The sequence below is a fragment of the Stegostoma tigrinum genome, chromosome 22, assembly GCF_030684315.1.
Source record: "Stegostoma tigrinum isolate sSteTig4 chromosome 22, sSteTig4.hap1, whole genome shotgun sequence".
In the NCBI taxonomy this organism is placed as follows: Eukaryota; Metazoa; Chordata; class Chondrichthyes; order Orectolobiformes; family Stegostomatidae; genus Stegostoma; species Stegostoma tigrinum.
In genome coordinates this window covers 25,461,822-25,482,106 of record NC_081375.1, presented here as the reverse complement: position 1 = coordinate 25,482,106, position 20,285 = coordinate 25,461,822, and the positions used below count along the sequence as shown (strand labels likewise).

General features: G+C 42.3%; 1 protein-coding gene across 4 annotated transcripts in view; it reads right to left on the bottom strand.

The window, feature by feature from the left end:
* sdk2b (sidekick cell adhesion molecule 2b) overlaps positions 1–20,085 on the bottom strand; it is an 892,722-nt gene extending 872,637 nt beyond the window's left edge. For all 4 annotated transcript variants that reach the window (XM_059653700.1, XM_059653701.1, XM_048555196.2 and 1 more), the window contains exon 1: positions 19,195–20,085. In XM_059653700.1, the coding sequence (XP_059509683.1) occupies positions 19,195–19,273 (79 nt within the window). In that variant the 5' untranslated portion in view covers positions 19,274–20,085. The remainder of the gene's footprint in view (positions 1–19,194) is intronic.
* Positions 20,086–20,285: the final 200 nt, after the last annotated feature.

Genomic DNA, 20,285 nt, shown 5'->3' with positions numbered 1-20,285 from the left:
TACCAAATGTTGTTCTGATTAATTTATTTCTGCAGCAAATCCAGGTTATTATTCATGGGGAGGTTAAAGGCAAGATGGCTTCTACACAAAGCAAACTGCAGACTGGTGTAAAGTGGCTAGCAGGTTCTGGAGATTCACAGCTCCCAAAGTACCTCAGTGTCCCTACTGTGCAGATAGAGGCAATTCAACCCATGAAGTCTGCATCAACCCTCCAAACTGCATTCCACCCTGTTCTCATAACCCCACATATACCATTGTTAACTCACCTAATCTGCACAACCCTGAGCATTACAGGACAATTTAGCATGGCCAATCCAACTAGCCTGCACATCGTTGGACTGTGGGAGAAAACCTGAGTACCTGGAGGAAACCCACACAGACACAGGGAGAATGTGTAAACTCCATACAAACAATCAATCACCTGAAGCTGGAATTGAATCCGCGTCCTTGATGCTGTGAGACAGCAGCGGTAAATATTAAGCTGCCTTGCCATCCAGCCCACAGTACTGAAACACTAATTCTAATTGCCGCCATCTTTGGTTGTGGCCATGTGGCCCTTCAGTTGAGACGTCCAGCAGAGGGCCAGTCAAGAACTGGCATCACAATATGTCTGTATGTGTGGAGTTTGCACTTACTCCCTGTGTCTGCACAGGTTTCCTCTGGGTGCGCCGGTTTCCTCCCACAGTCCAAAAATGTGCAGGCTAGGTGGATTGGCCATGCTAAATTGCCTGTAGTATTCAGGGGTGTGTGGGTTATAAGGGGATAGGTCTGGGTGGGATATATCAAGGGGCAGTGTGGACTTGTTGGGCCAAAGGGCCTGCTTCCACACGGTAGGGAATCTAGCCTAATCTAAAAAATATCAGCACCTCCTTTGGCATCACAATCTGAGGCCAAATATGGAGATGTCTTGGAGGTAAACAGGAAGCTTCATAAGGAAGGGGTGAACAAGCTGGAAAGATTTCTTTAAGAAAGCATGGCTGGTGGTCTGATAGAGGACTATGCAATTATGAAAGTGTTTGACAGGGTAGGAATTGTTGCTAGGTGATTTATGCATTGATAATGACATGTAGCATTGGCACTCTCATTTCTCCAGCAAGCTTTGGTATTGTGTTTTCCATCTACCTCCTCTCTTTCCTTTCTGTATTAATTGCTTTTTTTTTGCTACTTGCACGTGTGTTCTGACAGTGGACCTGCATCCAAACAGTTAATTTGTTCATTCCACAGATGTTGTCTGTCCTGTTAGTATTTCCAGCACTTACTGTTCTTTTGTTTCATGACAAAAGATCATTCAGCCTGAAGTTTATAAATGTTCAATGCAAACTAATTTTATCCAGCATTTGTGGTTGTCAGTTCCCATCAAAATATTGCCAACAAATTACCTAATTTGATTCATTATCCCACAAGAATTCCTGGTGTGGAAATTTAATGTAAGGCAGGTCATGTAAGCAGAGCTATTCTTAGACAGCCAAAGATTAAGGCACAATTAAGGAAAGTTAGCTTTTTGAGGCTACATCATGAGCTCAATACTAAAATTATGAAAAAAAGTCATTTCCCAGCTTGGAAAATACTCAATCCTTCAACATCGAAATTCTGGGGGTCACCATTTGGCCAGTACAAGAGTTTAATTTAAATTTTTTTTGTCTATATGGTAAGGTACTGAAGGGAGATGCTTTCTTTTCAATCTGATGCTCATTTTTTAGAGGGTGGGACTGCAGTAATAAAAAAAACCCACCTATTTTATAAGACTCTGGTGTCATCTAGACAACTAATGGCTGTGTGTTTACAGTTCTCATTAGTCTTTTTATTAATTCATGGGATGTAAGTGTCACTAGCAACGGCAGAATTATAGTTCATCCCTTGAGACGACAGTGGTACAGCTGTAATCCATGTAAGAAAGGCACATGCACAGTGCTGCTAAGGTGAGTAAATGAACAGTGGTATACTTCCAAGTGAGGATGGTCTGTGGCCTAGAGGGCAACTTGCAGGTGGTTGTGTTCCTAAACGTCTGCCCTTGTCCTTCAAGGTGGTGGAAAATGCAACTTTGCAAGATGCTGTTGAGTTTTTGCAGTACACTCTGTACATGGTACATGCCGAGGAGGGCACCATCCAAGCACGCTGCTTTTTCCAACTCGCTGTCATACTTCCTGAGTTTTTGCACCTGCACATGCAATTTGAAAGTATCTTATCATACTCAAACTTGTGCCCTGTAGTTGTGAGACAGGCTTTAGCAAGTCAAGTGTTTTTTGGTCTCAAAACTCCCTGTCCCTGGCCTACTCCCATTGCTACAGTCTTTATCAAACTAGTCTAGTTAAGTTTCTAATCAACGGTGACCCCCAGAATTTCGATGTTGAAGGACTCAGCAGTGGTAATGGTAAAGTAAGCAGTTAGAATTCCTCCTGAAGGATACGTTAATTGCTTTGCTTTTAATATGGTGTCAATGTTCAAGGAACAAATGAGAAGACCCAAGATAGGCAGTGTCGTACAAAGATCACATTGTATAAATCTGTGTCAGCAAGCTATGAATTCTACGTTTTTGCTGAATCCTAGAGTGTAATCCCAACATCAAATTGGTAAACATTTGTCCTGCAGACTTCTGAGCTTTAATAGTCACCTTGATTAAAAACAATTCTTTCTAGTGGGCTGGCAAGCCTCTGATGGGAATTTTTAATCCACTGGAATGTCATAGCAACAAAATCTTTGTGCAGCCTGTGATTTAATTAGGTGAAAAAAAATACAGCAACTAGTCTTTAAAATTAATCAAAACCTAATAGAATGGGCTGCCTTATTACATAGAAAGGAAAGATTTTTAATGTACAAAATTAAACACAAGAAACTAATTAAATAAAGAACATTTCTACAGCTGCATTTGCTTAGCTATTTCTTGCCTAATGATGTTAGCAGCTGAAATGACAATCAATTCAACTTATGCCACATGTAATGCATAGTTTAAACAAGTAATATTAAGTTACAGTATCTGAAATTAATTATGATGCCAAATGTCATACTTTAATCATAGATCCACAATTAGAAATCTCTCTGTTTGCTGAAGTTGGTACACAGCATAGAGTTTGCTGAAAAATATAGAACGCTCACCTTAAGTCTCAGTGAATTTGGCAGCAGAGCTCTTTTTTGTGACAAAAAGTTACCAGACTTAGCCAAAGCAGAATGCCATAAACGCCCTCATCTTGAGTTGTGCATCATTCTACAGATACATGTTGTAGCATGCTTGAAACTTGAATAATTTAAAACCATTGCATATTTTTCTGATAGGGCACTAAAAGGATGAAAAAAGATTTACCTATTATTAACAATTTCTACATCTTACACAATTAATGTGAAGCTCGAGAGAGAGACAAAGCAATATTTCTAGAATGCATATCTAAGCAATAATGCTAAATGAAAAATAAAATTGTGCTGTTAATGAAAAATCTTATAGACATGTAACTTGTGTGGCTCAAGAAATAGAGATGATACCTTTGGAAGTTAATGTGAAATACAAAAATGGGTTTAAAGCAAAGTAGAATTATTACAGCCAATAGGGAAAATGTTCAAATGTTTAGAGTGAAGGTCAGATTAAATGACATGTATCCATCATATTCTCAGTGCTGACATCCCATCTTCATCTCAGTAGTCTTGTGTACAAAGACTTGGGGACAAAATATCAGGAGCCAGGGCTGTAAGGTCAGAAATCCTGCACACCTAAAAGTGATGTTCATTTAGAAAACTCAAAATTCCTCACTGAAGGCAAAATAAGTCAGCCACTCTTCTTAGAAACAGCAACAATGGGAATTTTCAAAGATCCTCATTACACAGCAAGTCAATACTTTGAAACAATATGTAGTAAGTCAATCATCTTCCTTTCAACTGGAGGAAAATGTCTTTAAAACATTAAGTTTTGAAACCGAAGAAAAAAATTTAGTCAAAGTAGTTCAAAAAAGACATGCAGTTTAATATTTAATCATGAGTAATTATTCTTTGGCACTTTATTATCCTTATTTCTACTGAACATTAGATAAGGTATGTGAATGACATTTAGTTCTAATTATGCCTTACAGCCAAAACCAAAATGGTGTTTCCATGGATCCAGAGCACTTCCAACACCTCAGTGTGCAACAGATCAAATGCATTAAAGTATCACACTAGATTTCTGCTCCACAGAGACATTAAATTTTAATACACTTTTTAAGTAAATGACTGTGATACTTGTTTTGTTCATTTTTAATCAATTGACTTACTCTTGTAGTTATGCACATCAAGCTACTGTAGATGAATCAATAATCGTTTGAAGCAGAAAGTTAAATCATTTGATTAGATTTCAATATAAGAACTCAGTGGAGATCGGAAGAGAAATTTCCAGCCAAATGAATAGAATTTTGATAAAAATCATGCAATATCTTAAACTGCCAGCATTAGCAACATTATCATTCAACGCAGCTGGTTGCGAGATCGCTGTTTGAAGACAGTACCTATCCTTCTTGGAGGCTGATGGAATTGGGACTTCAACCCTCCAATGACTGAGATCAAATACATTCAGACAGTCTTGACCCAGTTTCCCAGTGGACACCACATCACAGCACAGCTGTAAGTGCAGGGAGTGGCACATCACAAATGCTTAATACAGCGATGTTATCTGAGACATCTCATCAATGGAGGGAATTTTAATCACCTCCTTATGAGGAGTCTGGAAGTGCAGGGGCATTTAATCAGTGGAGATGCCACAGCCTTGCCACCTCCACCATGAATAAGCCCACATCAGGAAGAGTAATGTTTGGTCCTCCGACTTTACTTTCAATTGAAGTCCGGAAAGGGTAATTAATGCCCATTTAAAGGGGCCTGCTCACATTCACTGCTATTAACCTGTTGGCAAGCTGCAGCCTCATCATGCAAGAAGCACAACAAAGCTTGTCGAACAAGCAAACACTGTCGTTGTTACTTCTGGGCTCCTGGAGGCCAGGGTCATATATTCAAAAGAACTTTGCACCTAATCAAAGGCCTCAGCATCAGGTGCAAGGGGAACTACTGACAGCAACATGCCTGCAGTACTGCCAACCTCCCCATCCCACATGATCCCCGCCCTGTGACCGTGCTGCCATCATCACTCACCTGTGCCATGTGATCCGTGACTATTCTCAGCCTGAGGGAGCCACCACTTCCCCAGTGAATCAACTCTTCAATAGGCCAGCCAGCTTCTGACTGGTAAGTGGAACTACCATCTCTGGGACCTTCATCCCAGGAAGGGCCTACTTCTGTCCAGTTAGGTGTGTCAGTGGGATTCTTCAGTCAGAAAGCAAAGTCCCTGTTGCCTTCATCACAGTCCAGGACAGGAGAAAATTCCAGTAAGACTCAACTTAAGTTACACTGTAAAATTTTACCAAGCCCACTGCGCTGGTCAGATGTAACTCTGTTATTTGATATTATTCTTTTCCCTGCAGAAGGTATTATTATCATGTTAAGTAACTCCACTGTCAATGTGACTACAGTCAGGAACAGTGTACAGATGAAATCAAAGCTCTGCTTAAACAGTCTTTTGCCCACATTAAAATAATGTTTTAAATGTAACATTGATTTGAAGACTTAAGTTTTGAAAAATTGTGGAAAAGGTATTTAGTTCAGATTTAATAGGTATACTTGAAATAGTTTCTTCAAAAAGAAGTTCAGTGACCTGCTTGGCAAGGTTCTTGCTTCACTGAGCTGTGTAAGAGGAAAGCATGCTAAGAATAAGCTGCCAAACTGATCTCTCTCATCTCTGAAAAGACAACCCTCTAGTTGAGTTCTGGGTGAAACCTATCTGTTTTGGCTTTGAAAGCCAGAAAATCTTAATGTTACAGTTCCTGAGCAAGCTGTTTCTGCCAGATTTCGGAAACAACTGCACATGATTAATAACTTGATCACAGGCACCAGAACATCACAGCGACAGACTTTGGAACAATATACAATTTACCCTTTTGGCTTTCAAAAATACCCACCTTGCTGAAATATTATTCTTCAGAAAACCAATGTCTGCACAGAAATCTGTTTGTTCTCTTTTTTCTGAAGAGTGTCAATGTGGTGTTCATGTTTGTTTTAGGGGTATATAGGGTGATAAGTATTTATGCTTTGATGTAACTGGCTGCATACATTAACCAATTATTGCATCTTTGCGAAATAAATTTTGTTGTATTTATTAAGAAACTAGATTGCGAGACCTTTTTGTTTAAAACATATACAGAAATGAAATTAATTTGTCATTTGGTAACTGTGAAATGTATTTTCATTTTATGCTCTGATTATTGGGGCAGTGGAACGAGAGTGATGGCACACTCGCCCAGTCTCAGCCTTAATAGACACAATATCTGTGTGCTGGTAGTTGGTACGACAATACCATCTAGATTTCTCTCTTCTCAGTAATTAAATTGAGAATTGAATGTGAGATCTCAGGAACAGTACATGCCAGAGAAATTACTTATATGATACTGGAGGAAAAAAAAAGTGTAGGCATGCAATGGAGTATCCTCATTATTCAAATAATTTCCAATGATGACACTGCAGATAAGAAAACTCAAGAAAATCTAGATAATGAAGAAAAACATAATATGGGCCTGATAAGTTAAATAAAAAGTTTGAAATTAAGATAAAGTCAGAGTTTAAACACCAACTTCCTTATGAATAACATATTGTTGTTTAAAAGCAAAAGATGGAGATGTGTGTTTGTTAAATGGTGTTGTGGATAAATCTTTGGTTTTTATAGATGCAGATGGAGTGATGGTTAAAAGTGAAAGAAATTAAGGTATGTTAACTTTAGTTATTCCTTCTGTTGTTATGGAGTTTGCGTTCAAATAAACATCTGTTCCTTAGTTTACTATTCATTTGCTTCGTATTCCAAAATCTGTTTCACTTACTGAGGTTTGCCACAATAAATTTACTTCATGATTTATAAACCTTTCATCACTTGCTTTCACATAAGCGTCTTTAACTTTACAAAAGCATGAGAATAAAATTACATCAAAAGCTCTAACTGCTTAATGAAGGTATTAAACAGAAAAAAAATTGTACAGTAGCAAGAGATCTTTCAGTGCTTATCAAATGGAACTATTTTCCTGGCAAAGTTAAAGAATAATAAATTGTGACAATGCATCTTACATAATAATTTGGCTATTCATTTCCAATTATTATGCCAATCACTTCAGTTATTTCTTCTAAAAGGTGTATTGAAAACATGATTGATTGATTGATTTTCATTGCCGCGTTTACCAAAATACGGTGAAAAACTTTACTAACAAGTGGTAAAAGCAGATCACAACAAGCAAAGGATGTACAGATCAACAAGACTTAAAGGCATACAGATTACATTACAGGTTACATTATTTGAGGTTAGAGTCCATTCTACATTCTGATAATGGCCAGAACGAAGCTGTTCCTGAACCTGCTCGCGCATGTGTACAGGCTTTGATTTCTTCAGCTTGATGGAAAAGGTTGTGGAAGGTCATTACCAGGGTGCAATGGGTCTTTGATGATGTTGGCAGCCTTTCTGCAGCAGTGAGCCATGTAAATGGAGTCTATGGATGGAAGATATTCTGGGCTGAGCACACCACCTTCTGTAGTTTCTGACAGTCCTGGCCAGAGCAGTTGCCATACCAGGCTGACACGCACCCACAGAGTATACTTTCAATGGTGAATCTGTAGAAGTTGGTGAGGGATCTTATGGACAGGCCAAATTTCCTGTGTTGCCTGCGGAAGAAGAGGCATTATTGTGCCTTCTTGACTGTCATTTCTATGTGGGAAGTCCAGGACAGGATGTCGGTTATTGTCACTTCGAGGAGTTTGATGCTCTTCACTCTGTCAACCTCGGTTCCGTTGATACAGATGGGGGCGTGCTCTCCTCCTTTCTTTCTGAAGTCGATGATCAGTTATTTAGTTTTGCCGACGTTGAGAGACAGATTGTTTACATTGTACCATGTCACCAAGCCCTTTATTTCCCTTCTGCACTTTGACTCATCATTGTTAGATATCCGTCCCAAAGGTGGTGCTGTCAGTGAACCTGTAGATGGTATTCATTCAGAATTTGGCAGCACAGTCATAGGTGTACAGAGAGTACAGTCGGGGGTTGAAGACGCATCCTTGGGGGGCGTCTAGTGTTGAGTGCTATTGTGGAGGATGTACAGTTACCTACCCTCACTGATTGCAGCCTATGGGTCAGAAAGTTCAGCATCCAGTTGCAGAGGGGGAAGCCAAGAACATGGTAACAGAATTTTGAGATCAGTCTGAAGGGGATAATGGTGTTGAAGGTGCGGCTGTAGTCAACAAGCAGGAGTCCAATGTAGGTGTCTTTGTTGTTCTGATGTTCCAGGGATGAGTGCAGGCCATTCTCCGTGGACCTGAATATATACAACTAATGCACAAATATTCAAAATAATTTACAAACTGCAAGTGTGTGTGATACAGCCAAAAGTGAAGGCCATGTTCACGATCTTTATTGCATTGAAAGTCTTAGACCTAAGCACACTTCAGATCCAAAACTTTTGTGTTAACTTCCCCTTGATATAATGCAAACTACTCAAGTAAGCTTGTCATGCAGTAACTTTGTCCTCCCACCTGTGGTTTTGCTATTACTTCTCAGTGTAGCATCTTGCAGCTAGCCAGCTTGAATAATGTTTGTCCTTTTAAAATATCTGTACATTTTGCTGATCAAGACAGCATAACTATATCTTATTATCTTGATCCAAATTATCATCCATTCTCTAATTCAGTTGACTCAAAGAACGATATTCTGTCTCTATTCTTGTGTTTGACATCACAAAAGATCAACTTGTGGAAACAAACATTCTTGCAACAACTTTAAGCAATACAGTTATCCCCATTTCTTGAAGCTGCTTCTATTTCAAGAACTTGTTATTTCTTGGTTACCATAGTCCTACAGTCAGCTCTCCCATGGGAGACGGGCAATTTGTGATGACATTAACTTGATAACTTGAGGGTAACCATGCTGCAGATAAGTGGTGAGGTGGAGAGGGCAGGGCCTTTAGGGTGACTCAGCCATTACAAGAACTGAACACACTGTGGGTGTCATGCTTCAATGAAAACTAGCCTTCTGATCGACTGAACTAACCAACCCTCTAAAGTTCTTCCTTGATTTCTAATGCCAAAAAAATGGAACTACCTCTTTAAACAGATTATTCTTTACTTATGAATCTTTGGTGTTAAAAGCTGTATTGCCATTTTTTTTGTTTTGCAGATGCTCAGGTTATTTTAAATTTTCGGTGTTGAGAAATTCCACACATTTACACCCCTAGAAAAATGATTCCCAACAAGTAACACAGAAACTCTATTGTGCTGCAAACTTATTTTCCATCACAGATATATTTTCAACAAGTGATTTAAGATCCGTTACCTACCTCCCATTATATTTGCCTACACACAACTGAAAATTCTTCAAGTCTGCTGTCCCTTTCTTGTTTATTTTCCACTTCTGCATTTTCTTCAGAAATATTTCATGCTTTAGGGGCCAATAAGTACACTAATAGTACAGAAACTAAGTTAGAGACTCCCCAGTGGTTTATCATCAAAATAAGTAAGATCATTCAAATGAATACACTACATATGTTGGACGCAGACAGACTGTGGAGCTAATTGCAGACGTACCTACAGAATAAAAGATTATACAAAACAATGCTGACAACATGCTAATTTTACCTTTTAAACCAGCTCAATTAAGTGTCAGGCAGTTACTTTGGAAGTAGAATATTCCATCAATTGTTGAACTAATCGACAATAATTCTGACTATATCTGCACTCTGTACCAAGCAATAACACACAGATGCCACACTGAACAAACTTCAGGTTGAAAATCAAAAAAAGTGCAGATGCTGTAAATCAGACACAAAAATAGAAATTGCTGGAAAAGCTCAGCAGGTCAAACAGCATCTGTGGAGAAAATCAGAGTTAACGTTTTGGGTCCAGTGATCCTGAGGAAGGGTCACTCAACCTGGAATATTAACTCTGTTTCTCTATACAGATGCTGCCAAACCTGCTGAGCAAAAATAGAAATTGCTGGAAAAGCTCAGCAGGTTTGGCAGCATCTGTATAGAGAAACAGAGTTAATATTCCAGGTTGAGTGACCCTTCCTCAGGATCACTGGACCCAAAACGTTAACTCTGATTTTCTCCACAGATGCTGTTTGACCTGCTGAGCTTTTCCAGCAATTTCTATTTTAATCTCAAACTTCAGGTTGAAGTCAATAGCAGACTGTGTTTTATGAACATGATCCAAACTACATACCATATCACTCCCTATAAATGGGAATGTCGAGAAATGTTGCCTGATGAATTTACAGTAGTAGAAAATTGCTCCATTTTATATCTTTGATAATGGGAACTGCAGATGCTGGAGAATCCAAGATAACAAAATGTGAGGCTGGATGAACACAGCAGGCCCAGCAGCATCTCAGGAGCACAAAAGCTGACGTTTCGGGCATAGACCCTTCATCAGAGAGGGGGATGGGGTGAGGGTTCTGGAATAAATAGGGAGAGAGGGGGAGGCGGACCGAAGATGGAGAGAAAAGAAGATAGGTGGAGAGAGTATAGATGGGGAGGTAGGGAGGGGATAGGTCAGTCCAGGGAAGATGGACAGGTCAAGGAGGTGGGATGAGGTTAATAGGTAGGAGATGGAAGTGCGGCTTGGGGTAGGAGGAAGGGATGGGTGAGAGGAAGAACAGGTTAGGGAGGCAGAGACAGGTTGGACTGGTTTTGGGATGCAGTGGGTGCAGGGGAAGAGCTGGGCTGGTTGTGTGGTGCAGTGGGGGGAGGGGACGAACTGGGCTGGTTTTGCAATGCGGTGGGGGAAGGGGAGATTTTGAAGCTGGTGAAGTCCACATTGATACCATTGGGCTGCAGGGTTCCCAAGCGGAATATGAGTTGCTGTTCCTGCAACCTTCGGGTGGCATCATTGTGGCACTGCAGGAGGCCCTTGATGGACATGTCATCTAAAGAATGGGAGGGGGAGTGGAAATGGTTTGCAACTGGGAGGTGCAGTTGTTTATTGCGAACCGAGCGGAGGTGTTCTGCAAAGCGGTCCCCAAGCCTCTGCTTGGTTTCCTCAATGTAGAGGTAGCCACATTGGGTACAGTAGATGCGGTATACCACATTGGCAGATGTGCAGGTGAACCTCTGCTTAATGTGGAATGTCATCTTGGGGCCTGGGATAGGGGTGAGGGAGGAGGTATGGGGGCAAGTGTAGCATTTCCTGTGGTTGCAGGGGAAGGTGCTGGGTGTGGTGGGGTTGGAGGGCAGCGTGGAGCGAACAAGGGAGTCACGGAGAGAGTGGTCTCTCCGGAAAGCAGACAGGGGTGGGAATGGAAAAATGTCTTGGGTGGTGGGGTCGGATTGTGGATGGCGGAAGTGTCGGAGGATGATGCGTTGTATCCAGAGGTTGGTGGGGTGGTGTGCGAGAACGAGGGGGATCCTCTTTGGGCGGTTGTGGCGGGGGCGGGGTGTGAGGGATGTGTTGCGGGAAATGCAGGAGACGTGGTCAAGGGCGTTCTCGACCACTGTGGGGGGAAGTTGCGGTCCTTGAAGAACTTGGACATCTGGGATGTGCGGGAGTGGAATGCCTCATCGTGGGAGCAGATGCGGTGGAGCTGGAGGAAATGGGAATAGGGGATGGAATTTTTGCAGGACGGTGGGTGGGAGGAGGCGTATTCTAGGTAGCTGTCGGAGTTGGTGGGCTTGAAATGGACATCAGTTACAAGCTGGTTGCCTGAGATGGAGACTGAGAGATCCAGGAAGGTGAGGGATGTGCTGGAGATGGCCCAGGTGAACTGAAGGTTGGGGTGGAAGGTGTTGGTGAAGCGGGTGAACTGTTCGAGCTCCTCTGGGCAGCAAGAGGCGGCGCCGATATAGTCATCAATGTAACGGAGGAAGAGGTGGGGTTTGGGGCCTGTGTAGGTGTGGAAGAGGGACTGTTCCACGTAACTTACGAAGAGGCAGGCATAGCTGGGGCCCATGCGGGTGCCCATGGCCACCCCCTTAGTCTGTAGGCAGTGGGAGGAGTCGAAAGAGAAGTTGTTGAGGGTGAGGATGAGTTCGGCTAGGCGGATGAGGGTGTCAGTGGAGGGGGACTGGTTGGGCCTGCGGGACAGGAAGAAGCGGAGGGCCTTGAGGCCATCTGCATGCGGAATGCAGGTGTATAGGGACTGGACGTCCATGGTGAAAATGAGGTGTTGGGGGCCAGGGAATTGGAAGTCCTGGAGGAGGTGGAGGGTGTGGGTGGTGTCACGGACGTAGGTAGGGAGTTCCTGGACCAAAGGGAAGAAAATGGAGTCCAGATAGGTGGTTATGAGTTCGGTGGGGCAGGAGCAGGCTGAGACGATGGGTCGACCAGGGCAGGCAGGTTTGTGGATTTTGGGAAGGAGATAGAAACGGGCCGTGCGGGGTTGGGGAACAATGAGGTTGGAGGCTGTGGGTGGGAGGTCCCCTGAGGTGATGAGGTCATGAATGGTGTTGGAGATGATGGTTTGGTGCTCGGGTGTGGGGTCATGTTCGAGGGGGCGGTAGGAGATGGTGTCGGAGAGTTGGCGTCTGGCCTCGGCGATGTAGAGGTCAGTGCGCCATACTACCACTGCGCCCCCCCCCCCCTTGTCTGCGGGTTTGATGGTGAGGTTGGGGTTGGAGCGGAGGGCTGCCCGTTCTGCGGGGGAGAGGTTGGAGTGGGTGAGAGGGGTGGAGAGGTTGAGGCGGTTAATGTCTCAACGGCAGTTAGAGATGAAGAGGTCGAGGGAGGGTAGGAGGCCTGGGGGTGGTGTCCAGGAGAAGTTATATCTTGTCACCTTTCCTCAAGCTTAGAATACATGAGACTGGGCTTGAAACTGAGAGGACTGTAGTTTAAATCCATTGTTGCAACTAGTGAAACTGCATTCAATAACTATAATAATTTATAGGTTTGAGAAAAAATTCCATGAATGATGCTCAACTGTTGCAATTTGGCTGTCATAGATGTTCTTGAGAGAAGGGAAAGTGTCACACCTACTCAATGTAGTTGTCACTTAAGTCCTTTTTAGTTGACTCAGTGCAGTTGTGCAGTAAGGCCGAGGTTACCATGAAGAACTCTCTTCCTTAACCCATCCCATCACCAAAGGCTTGCTGAGCCTAGGTAAACCAGCGCGACCTGTCTCTGTTGAATGAGACAGCAGTCCTATGATCCAATAGGACTACGCAGTTTGGCAATACATACTTCTCCATCAGTTGTATTTGCATCATAAGAACACATTTAGAAAAACTGCAGCTGTTGATAAATGGAATCTTTACATGTCAGGTATCAATGACCATAAATGCTTCATCTTAAACATGTTTAGAGTATTGAATGGGACAAACCAACATCTAAAAGCTTTTTCTCTTGGCTTCCAAGTTTAAATTTGAATTTGTTTAACAATTCTGCAGGAGCTTTCTTGGAACCTTGGGTTTCTTTGTAAACTGGAGATGTCCAATACAATTAGTCATGAAATGGATTTCACTTTTAGTTTTATAGAATTATAGGTGCCAAGCTGTGGAGTTCCTCTAAGAAGAAATCTATACATGTACAAAATGTGATGTTAATGTGGTATGATTTTGCATTTTTAAAATTATGATGCTTATGAATGCCAGCCATGGATCAGATGGTAGTGCCCTTTGCTTCAGAATCACAAGCCTTCAGGTTCAAGTCCCATTCTGCAACTTGAGTAGAAATACTAAGGCTGGCCTATGCAGTACCGTGAGAATTATGCACCATCGGAGGTGCTGACTTTCACAGGGCACATTAAACCGAAACCTGATCTATCTTCTTGGGTGGAAGGAGAAGATCTCATGGGACCCTTTCAAAACAGAGAAGGGGAATTATCTCTAAAGCAACAAACAAAGGCAGATTATGTGAGATCATCACATTGCTGTTTGTGAGGGTTTCTTGTGCAACAATTAGCTGCCACATTTCCTACACTATAACAGCAACTATACTTCAAAAATACTCAATTGGCTCTGAGGTTGCTGAGTTATTCATTACAGTTAAAGAAAAAAACATCTTGTCAAACACAAAGACATTTCTATGTTATTTTTAACTGTACTGGATGCAAAAAAAAGTGATAACATATTTATAATGCAGTGATATGCTTTCCTTCTCCAGTTATAAACACCAAAATGTATATTCTTTGAAACAGCCTTTTTAAACATGAATCTTTGATGTTAAAAATTACATTGCCAATTTTTTGTTTGTTTTGCAGATGCTCACTACTCCTCTGTGTACTCTCCATGTAAGTCTTCTTTTTATTTTTTAACATGCTACATGGCAGCCTGGTAGATACCCTGGTGTTGCCCCAGAGGCAGAAGTGAAAAGTAAAGTAAGGTACAGGAAAATTGGAGGATCAGTCATTCTCAGAATCATCTTAATTTTCACTTTTCTTTTAAAACTGTTTCTTTTAAACCACAAGTCTTCAAATACAGAAGCATAAAATAAAGTTAAGGTCCAAGAACTGTGGGCTAATTCTCTAGCTTTCTCATTGCTTTTGGAATGTCTAGAACAATGTTGTACAATATGAGAACTGCATTTCTTGTGACTTACAGCTTCCCCCCTAAATTGTGACTGTCATCACATCATGGCTATACATGTCCTGAGGCACTTTGAAATTGGAAGGTCAAACATGAAAAATTGAGAAAGGCATTGATGCCAAAATGTGGCAACATATAAAATTTAAGATAAACAACACCCTCCTGCATAAAAGGATGTTTTGTTGGCAATCTGAATTAATTTATACGCAAATATTTTTTGTTTACGGATATAAAAGCGCAAATGCATTTGAAGGCCTCCCCAGCCATGCCAATAATTCATGCCGAGATCTATGTTCCTGCTATCCAATGTAACATCCACAAGGTGCTATTTTAGTTCATCCGGTTTGTGAAACAAACTATTATTCTCTTGTCGATGTGCAGATCATAAGGCCACTGACAACTCAACAAACAATGGGTGCATCTGGGAAATACATCACCCAATTCAAGAAGTAGCATAGAGACCATAGTAAGATACTCAATACTGTCTCAGCTAAGCTAGCTGATTAAGGAATCCGCTAAAAAAATGTATCTGTGAACATTTTCTCAGAATACTACTTCAGTGAGAATTGCCACCAGCAGCAAAGCTATGATGGTCACTTCTGATCTCAAACAAAGCTATTCACAAAGGTCCAGCAATCTCGGTAATGTGCATTTCCCATTTTTGCCTTTGGTGCAAATCAACAGGATCCCCAGGCAACAGCAGTAATGACAATAGCCCTCAGCATAAGCAGCCAATTGCACTGAAGTATTTTCATTGACAGCAAACCAGAGTGTACAAAACACCGATCACTTTCAGTTTCCATTCATATTTTAGATAGCAATTTTAAGCATTATTTGATGAGGTACAACTGAAATTTTAATGGTGGTCTGAATAATCACTATTGCTGAACATCAAGTTTTCTCTGAAAAGAATATTATGTTTGCAGATTGTTGCTAATTTTTTCAACATAACTGGTTACAAATTTATTTTTAAACAAGACAATGGAAATAACAATAACAAATAATTAAAAATAAAGTTTCTTCTTGTATTTCAGTTTCTTCCTTAACATTTTTGTTAATGGTCTTATCCTTCACTTACACTGTTCATTTTTATGTGTTTTATCGGATATTTAATATCAAAGCTGGCATTGGCATATTTAATCATAACTAGCTGCCGGTGGGGATCCATTCATGCCATTGGCTGTGTAAACAGCTCCATGAAATGATTCTAGCTTGATGCCCTGAAACCTGGTTTAACTAAGCTACAACCAATTGCCCATCTAGAAATTTAAAGGTCTTACCATAGAAATAACTATATCTCTCCATGCAGCTTTCTTTGAGATCAGTGGTAATTTCGCTAACGACCACAAAATCTAGGGCGCTGACAGCGCCTTCGGAAATTTTTGAGTGTGCATTATTCTGCGCATGAGCAGACGTCCGAAATTCAGCATTTCAGTGGATTGATGACAACGGCCATTGACAGCTTCCCTGTCATTACCAGTGCAGAACCCGAGCCTCTTGTCCTTGAATTGTCAAACTGACTGTCTATGCTCACTATCTGTGCTCAAGGGTAAAGAATGACATTTCAGTTAAATACTGGCAGGAGTGCGTGACACTGCATCCCAACGTGAGGCTTTTTGAGAGATGGGAACAACGGGCGATAAAGCAGATGCAAAATTACGATACTTCTCGGGGCAATGAGTGGCACATGTCTTCCCTATTCTAATAGATTCAGACCAGATGTATTTCTTTTTCAATAATATACTTCAGAGGACACACTGCCTTCTGAAAACTATATGCCAGCAGACTGAATAGTCAGGTTTCCTTATCTTCTATGATTTCTAATTTTGTGCAAAGTCTCTCACTTTACAACAGTGATCAGAAAGATCTTTTGTTTTCAATTTCCCAGTAACAGAAAACATGTACCATTTATACTCGAAAAAGAATAGAAGTGGTCTGAACTTCCACACAAAAAAAAATTAGAATGGTTGAAAGTAATTAAATCTATCGAAATAAATAAATCAGTCCAAATAACCTTTGTTAAAATAGTCGGGTACTTTTGTTTTCAAAGCAAAAGTCCTCTCCTACAAACACTTGACAGGGAGATCAGCACAATTGGTATAAATTAATATTTCAAGCAAATAGATTACAGGAGAAAGGACATAAATAAGTAAAAAATCGAACAATATCACAAATCAGACTATGATAAATATCAAAACGACCGCCGAACTGTTATCCTGTAGAATCAGTGATTCATGTTCACAAACTTCTTCTTCCAACCCTTACCAAAGCCTACAATGATCAACGTCAAGGTTTATACAGAGTAATCAAATCGTTATTAATCTACACAGACTTTAATTGGCAGCCACTAAAATCAATATCTTTATTCTGTGCTTCTGTGACTTTTGGAGTAAACGCCACAGAATTATTCCCTTGAGAAAATTTAAAATGAAACCTATGCATTTCCATAAGTAAAGCAGCTAAAAAGACCAATTGCTCCCATTATAGTTTTCAAACTTCAAAGCCAAAGGCATGGGCGCTCACTCTACGGGGCACAGCAGTAAGTCAGCTGAAGTTGAAACCTCTGCCTGATGGATTCTGAAGAGTAGGTCACACAGTGCTGTACCACTGGAGGCTCCGTCCTTAAAAATCAATGACCAAGACCATGCTGTCCAGCTCTGTAGCGATTTAAAACGGCCTTTAAAATGGTATTCCTCAGCTTCACGGTGAACGCCCAACCTTAGCACAGTTTCAGATGTGTTTGGGGCGCAGCCTTCTCTCTGGTTCGCTTCCTCCGTCATTGTTTCGTTTAAAATTTTACACATTTTGCTAACGCTCAACTCTTGTCTTTTAGATGTCTGCGGGAGGTAGCGGCCAACGCAACCCCCCGACAAACAGATACCTCCCATGTTTGTCATGGGGAACATGTGCCTTGCAAATATTGCCCTTGTAGATATCATCACGCAATCTGCTAACACGCTTGGCCATCGGTTCATTTCATGTTGGAAAACCATTGTTGCCACATTGTGGAGTCTTTGAGCCGGTGCTGTTCTGATACTCGCCCGGACGGAAAGCATCACTAGCTTCCTGGTTGCGCCGGAAAAGTTTGCACCGTCGCCTCTATCTGGGGCTGGAAGATTTTAATCTTAGCTTTTTACCATAATAGCCAAGTCCAAACTTGACTCTGATCTGAGGCGCACTGTGGCTCTCCAAACACCCTGATGGCTAGTTTCTTTAAAATATAAGGAATCCTAAATTCGACCAATTCGAATCTAGTACGTGAAAGATTTCTCTGACCACTGACCTTTTTTTTCAAAATTGAACGTGTGGATTCCGTATTTTTTTAAAAGAAATACTAATTCTCAATCCATTTTACCTAAGGCGTGTTCGAACAAAACAAATTCGCAACCATGACCTGACATGAAAGTGCAGGCCAGACTGATGGAGTCAATATTTCACCAATAGCCGCCCAAGCACAGGCTCTCCCCCTAAACCTGACAGTCAACTGTTTACAACTCAGCCATCCGCTGTCAGAAAAAAAACGAGAAAATCTCACTGCACCGGTAGTGTTCCAATTTATAATGGTCAGCTTTAAAAGGGTAGCATTCGCACTTCAGAAAATATCACATCAATTTTAGAACCGACCAACCATTGAAGTCTCTGGGTTCAGGATAAGATTGGCAATGGATGTGGTCAAATCACTGCAAGAATGAATGAGTTCGCCCCTTGTTCATATTTCAAACAGTGAGATGAAAGCAGACGCAAGAAACGTGCTGCATTTCCATTTGAAACAGTACAAGAAGCGCGTAGAGCAGGGCTCATTATTTGCTCAAGAGAAAATCGGCCACATTCTGCCTGAACTAATCTCACCCAACACCACTGAACTGATCTACCTTCATAGCAGTCGTTTGTGTTTAAAAGAGGTGAAAGATCGATACAGAAATCGAGACGAACTGTCGCCCCCTCTCCCCACCCAAACACACACACTGAAACATAATTAACTATAACCGAGTGACTTCTGTTCCAGCTCATTTCCATATCCCTCACTCGTTTAGCATTGTAACCAATTCAATGGGTTAAGCACCCGATTTCCGATCCGCTAACTGGAAGGCTTCCTCTCCTCGGCTGCATTGCCCGCTCCCTGCCTCGGCGATCCTTCAATACCTTGGCCGCCAAGTTAGTCTTTTGCCGACTTTCTACTTCGTTAAATGAGAGACTGACGTTTGCACCAACTCCGCCGAACGTTTTCGACCCCTAACTTCGATCATTGTTTTATGACACCTTCATACATTTTTTTGAAAAAAAAACACACACACGACATAAATCCACTCGGTTGCACTAAGCAGATTTCTCTGTTTATTCACAGGTGTCGGTTTTCTTACTATTCTCCCTCACCTTAAACTCACAACCACGTCTGGAAAACTGTCAAAAAAACTCATGGACGCTGTAAGATTCTCTGGAACTGCCGCGTCCACCTTGATATTTGAACATATATCAGCAATGCACCAGGTTACTTTCCTCTCTACTCCGTGCAAACACAAAACAAACAGCGGCTATAAATTCTGTCCCACGACAACAACAAACAATAAGCAGTGACCTGGCCTCAAAGGGACTCCTAAATTCAGCCCAGCCCGCGGATGCTGTCAAATGAATGAACCGTCTTCCCTACCTTGTGCTCGCGTCGCTGCCCTGTTCAGAAGTAAAAAAGCCACCAGAAGGCAGGTCTCCGGCACCGGCTTCCACCACATTGTCAAACTGCAGGTCGGAAAGAAAAGCCTTCCCTTTCTCCCAGGTAGATCCCGTCTGCATCCACAAAGCCTCTGCTCTTGGTGGAGGGCGAGGTGTTTGGGTGGTAGGTGGCGGCGAAAGCCCCTTCAGTCCCCAGACCAGGGGAGGCGGCGGGTGACGGCGGGTGACTGCGAGGATAACGGGGATCTCAGCCCCCGGTGCACCAGAGGACAGGGTCAAGCCAAATCCCGGCAACCTCCTGAACCCGGCTGAGCCCTCCGCCTCTCCCGGAATGAAACCTTTCACATGCTTCAGACCGGACGTCAAACTTGCTCAAACTTCCCAGGCACTTATTGAAATATGAGGGCTTTTAAAGTTGTACACAGTCCAACTCCCCCGCTCCACCTTTAATCCGTGTGTGGCAATGATGGGGATTTGCTTCTGTCAAATCTCAAGTTGCTCCAGACTCGTTGTAGTTTGATCGCGTTTTTCTTTAATATAAAAACTTTTTTTGCTGTAGCGGCGAACAACTTGCAATCTCTCCATCCAAAGAGCTAATTCTTGTCTGGTGGAGGTGATGATGGGGAGATATGGGGGGGGGGTACAAAAATGGGAAAGTTTGGCTGGTTCGAAGTGATGGGGAAGGGGAGCTCTCTCTCTCTGTCTGTCTGCACACCCCCAACCCTCCTCCTGTCACAAGGTGGGGTGGGGAGAAATCTGAAAAGGTTGCCACGCAGGGGTGATTGGTGTTGGGTTTGCAGGGTGATCGCTGCTGCTGTCCTCCTCCTCCTCTTCCTCCTCCTGCTTGCTCCTCACCAGGAGCCGGTCAGACCGTCTGGCCGCCACCGCCGCTGCTCCAGCTACTGCCGATAGCCCGGGCTCCTGTCAATCACCAGCCCTAGACTCCGCCCCCACCATTCTTCTCCTCCTCCCTGCAGCGCGCTCCCGTGAGGCAAAGCGAGCGCGCCTCCTCCCCACTTCTCACCCCAACCCAGCACCCGCCAAACACCGCACGCCCGCACTTTGCGCGCG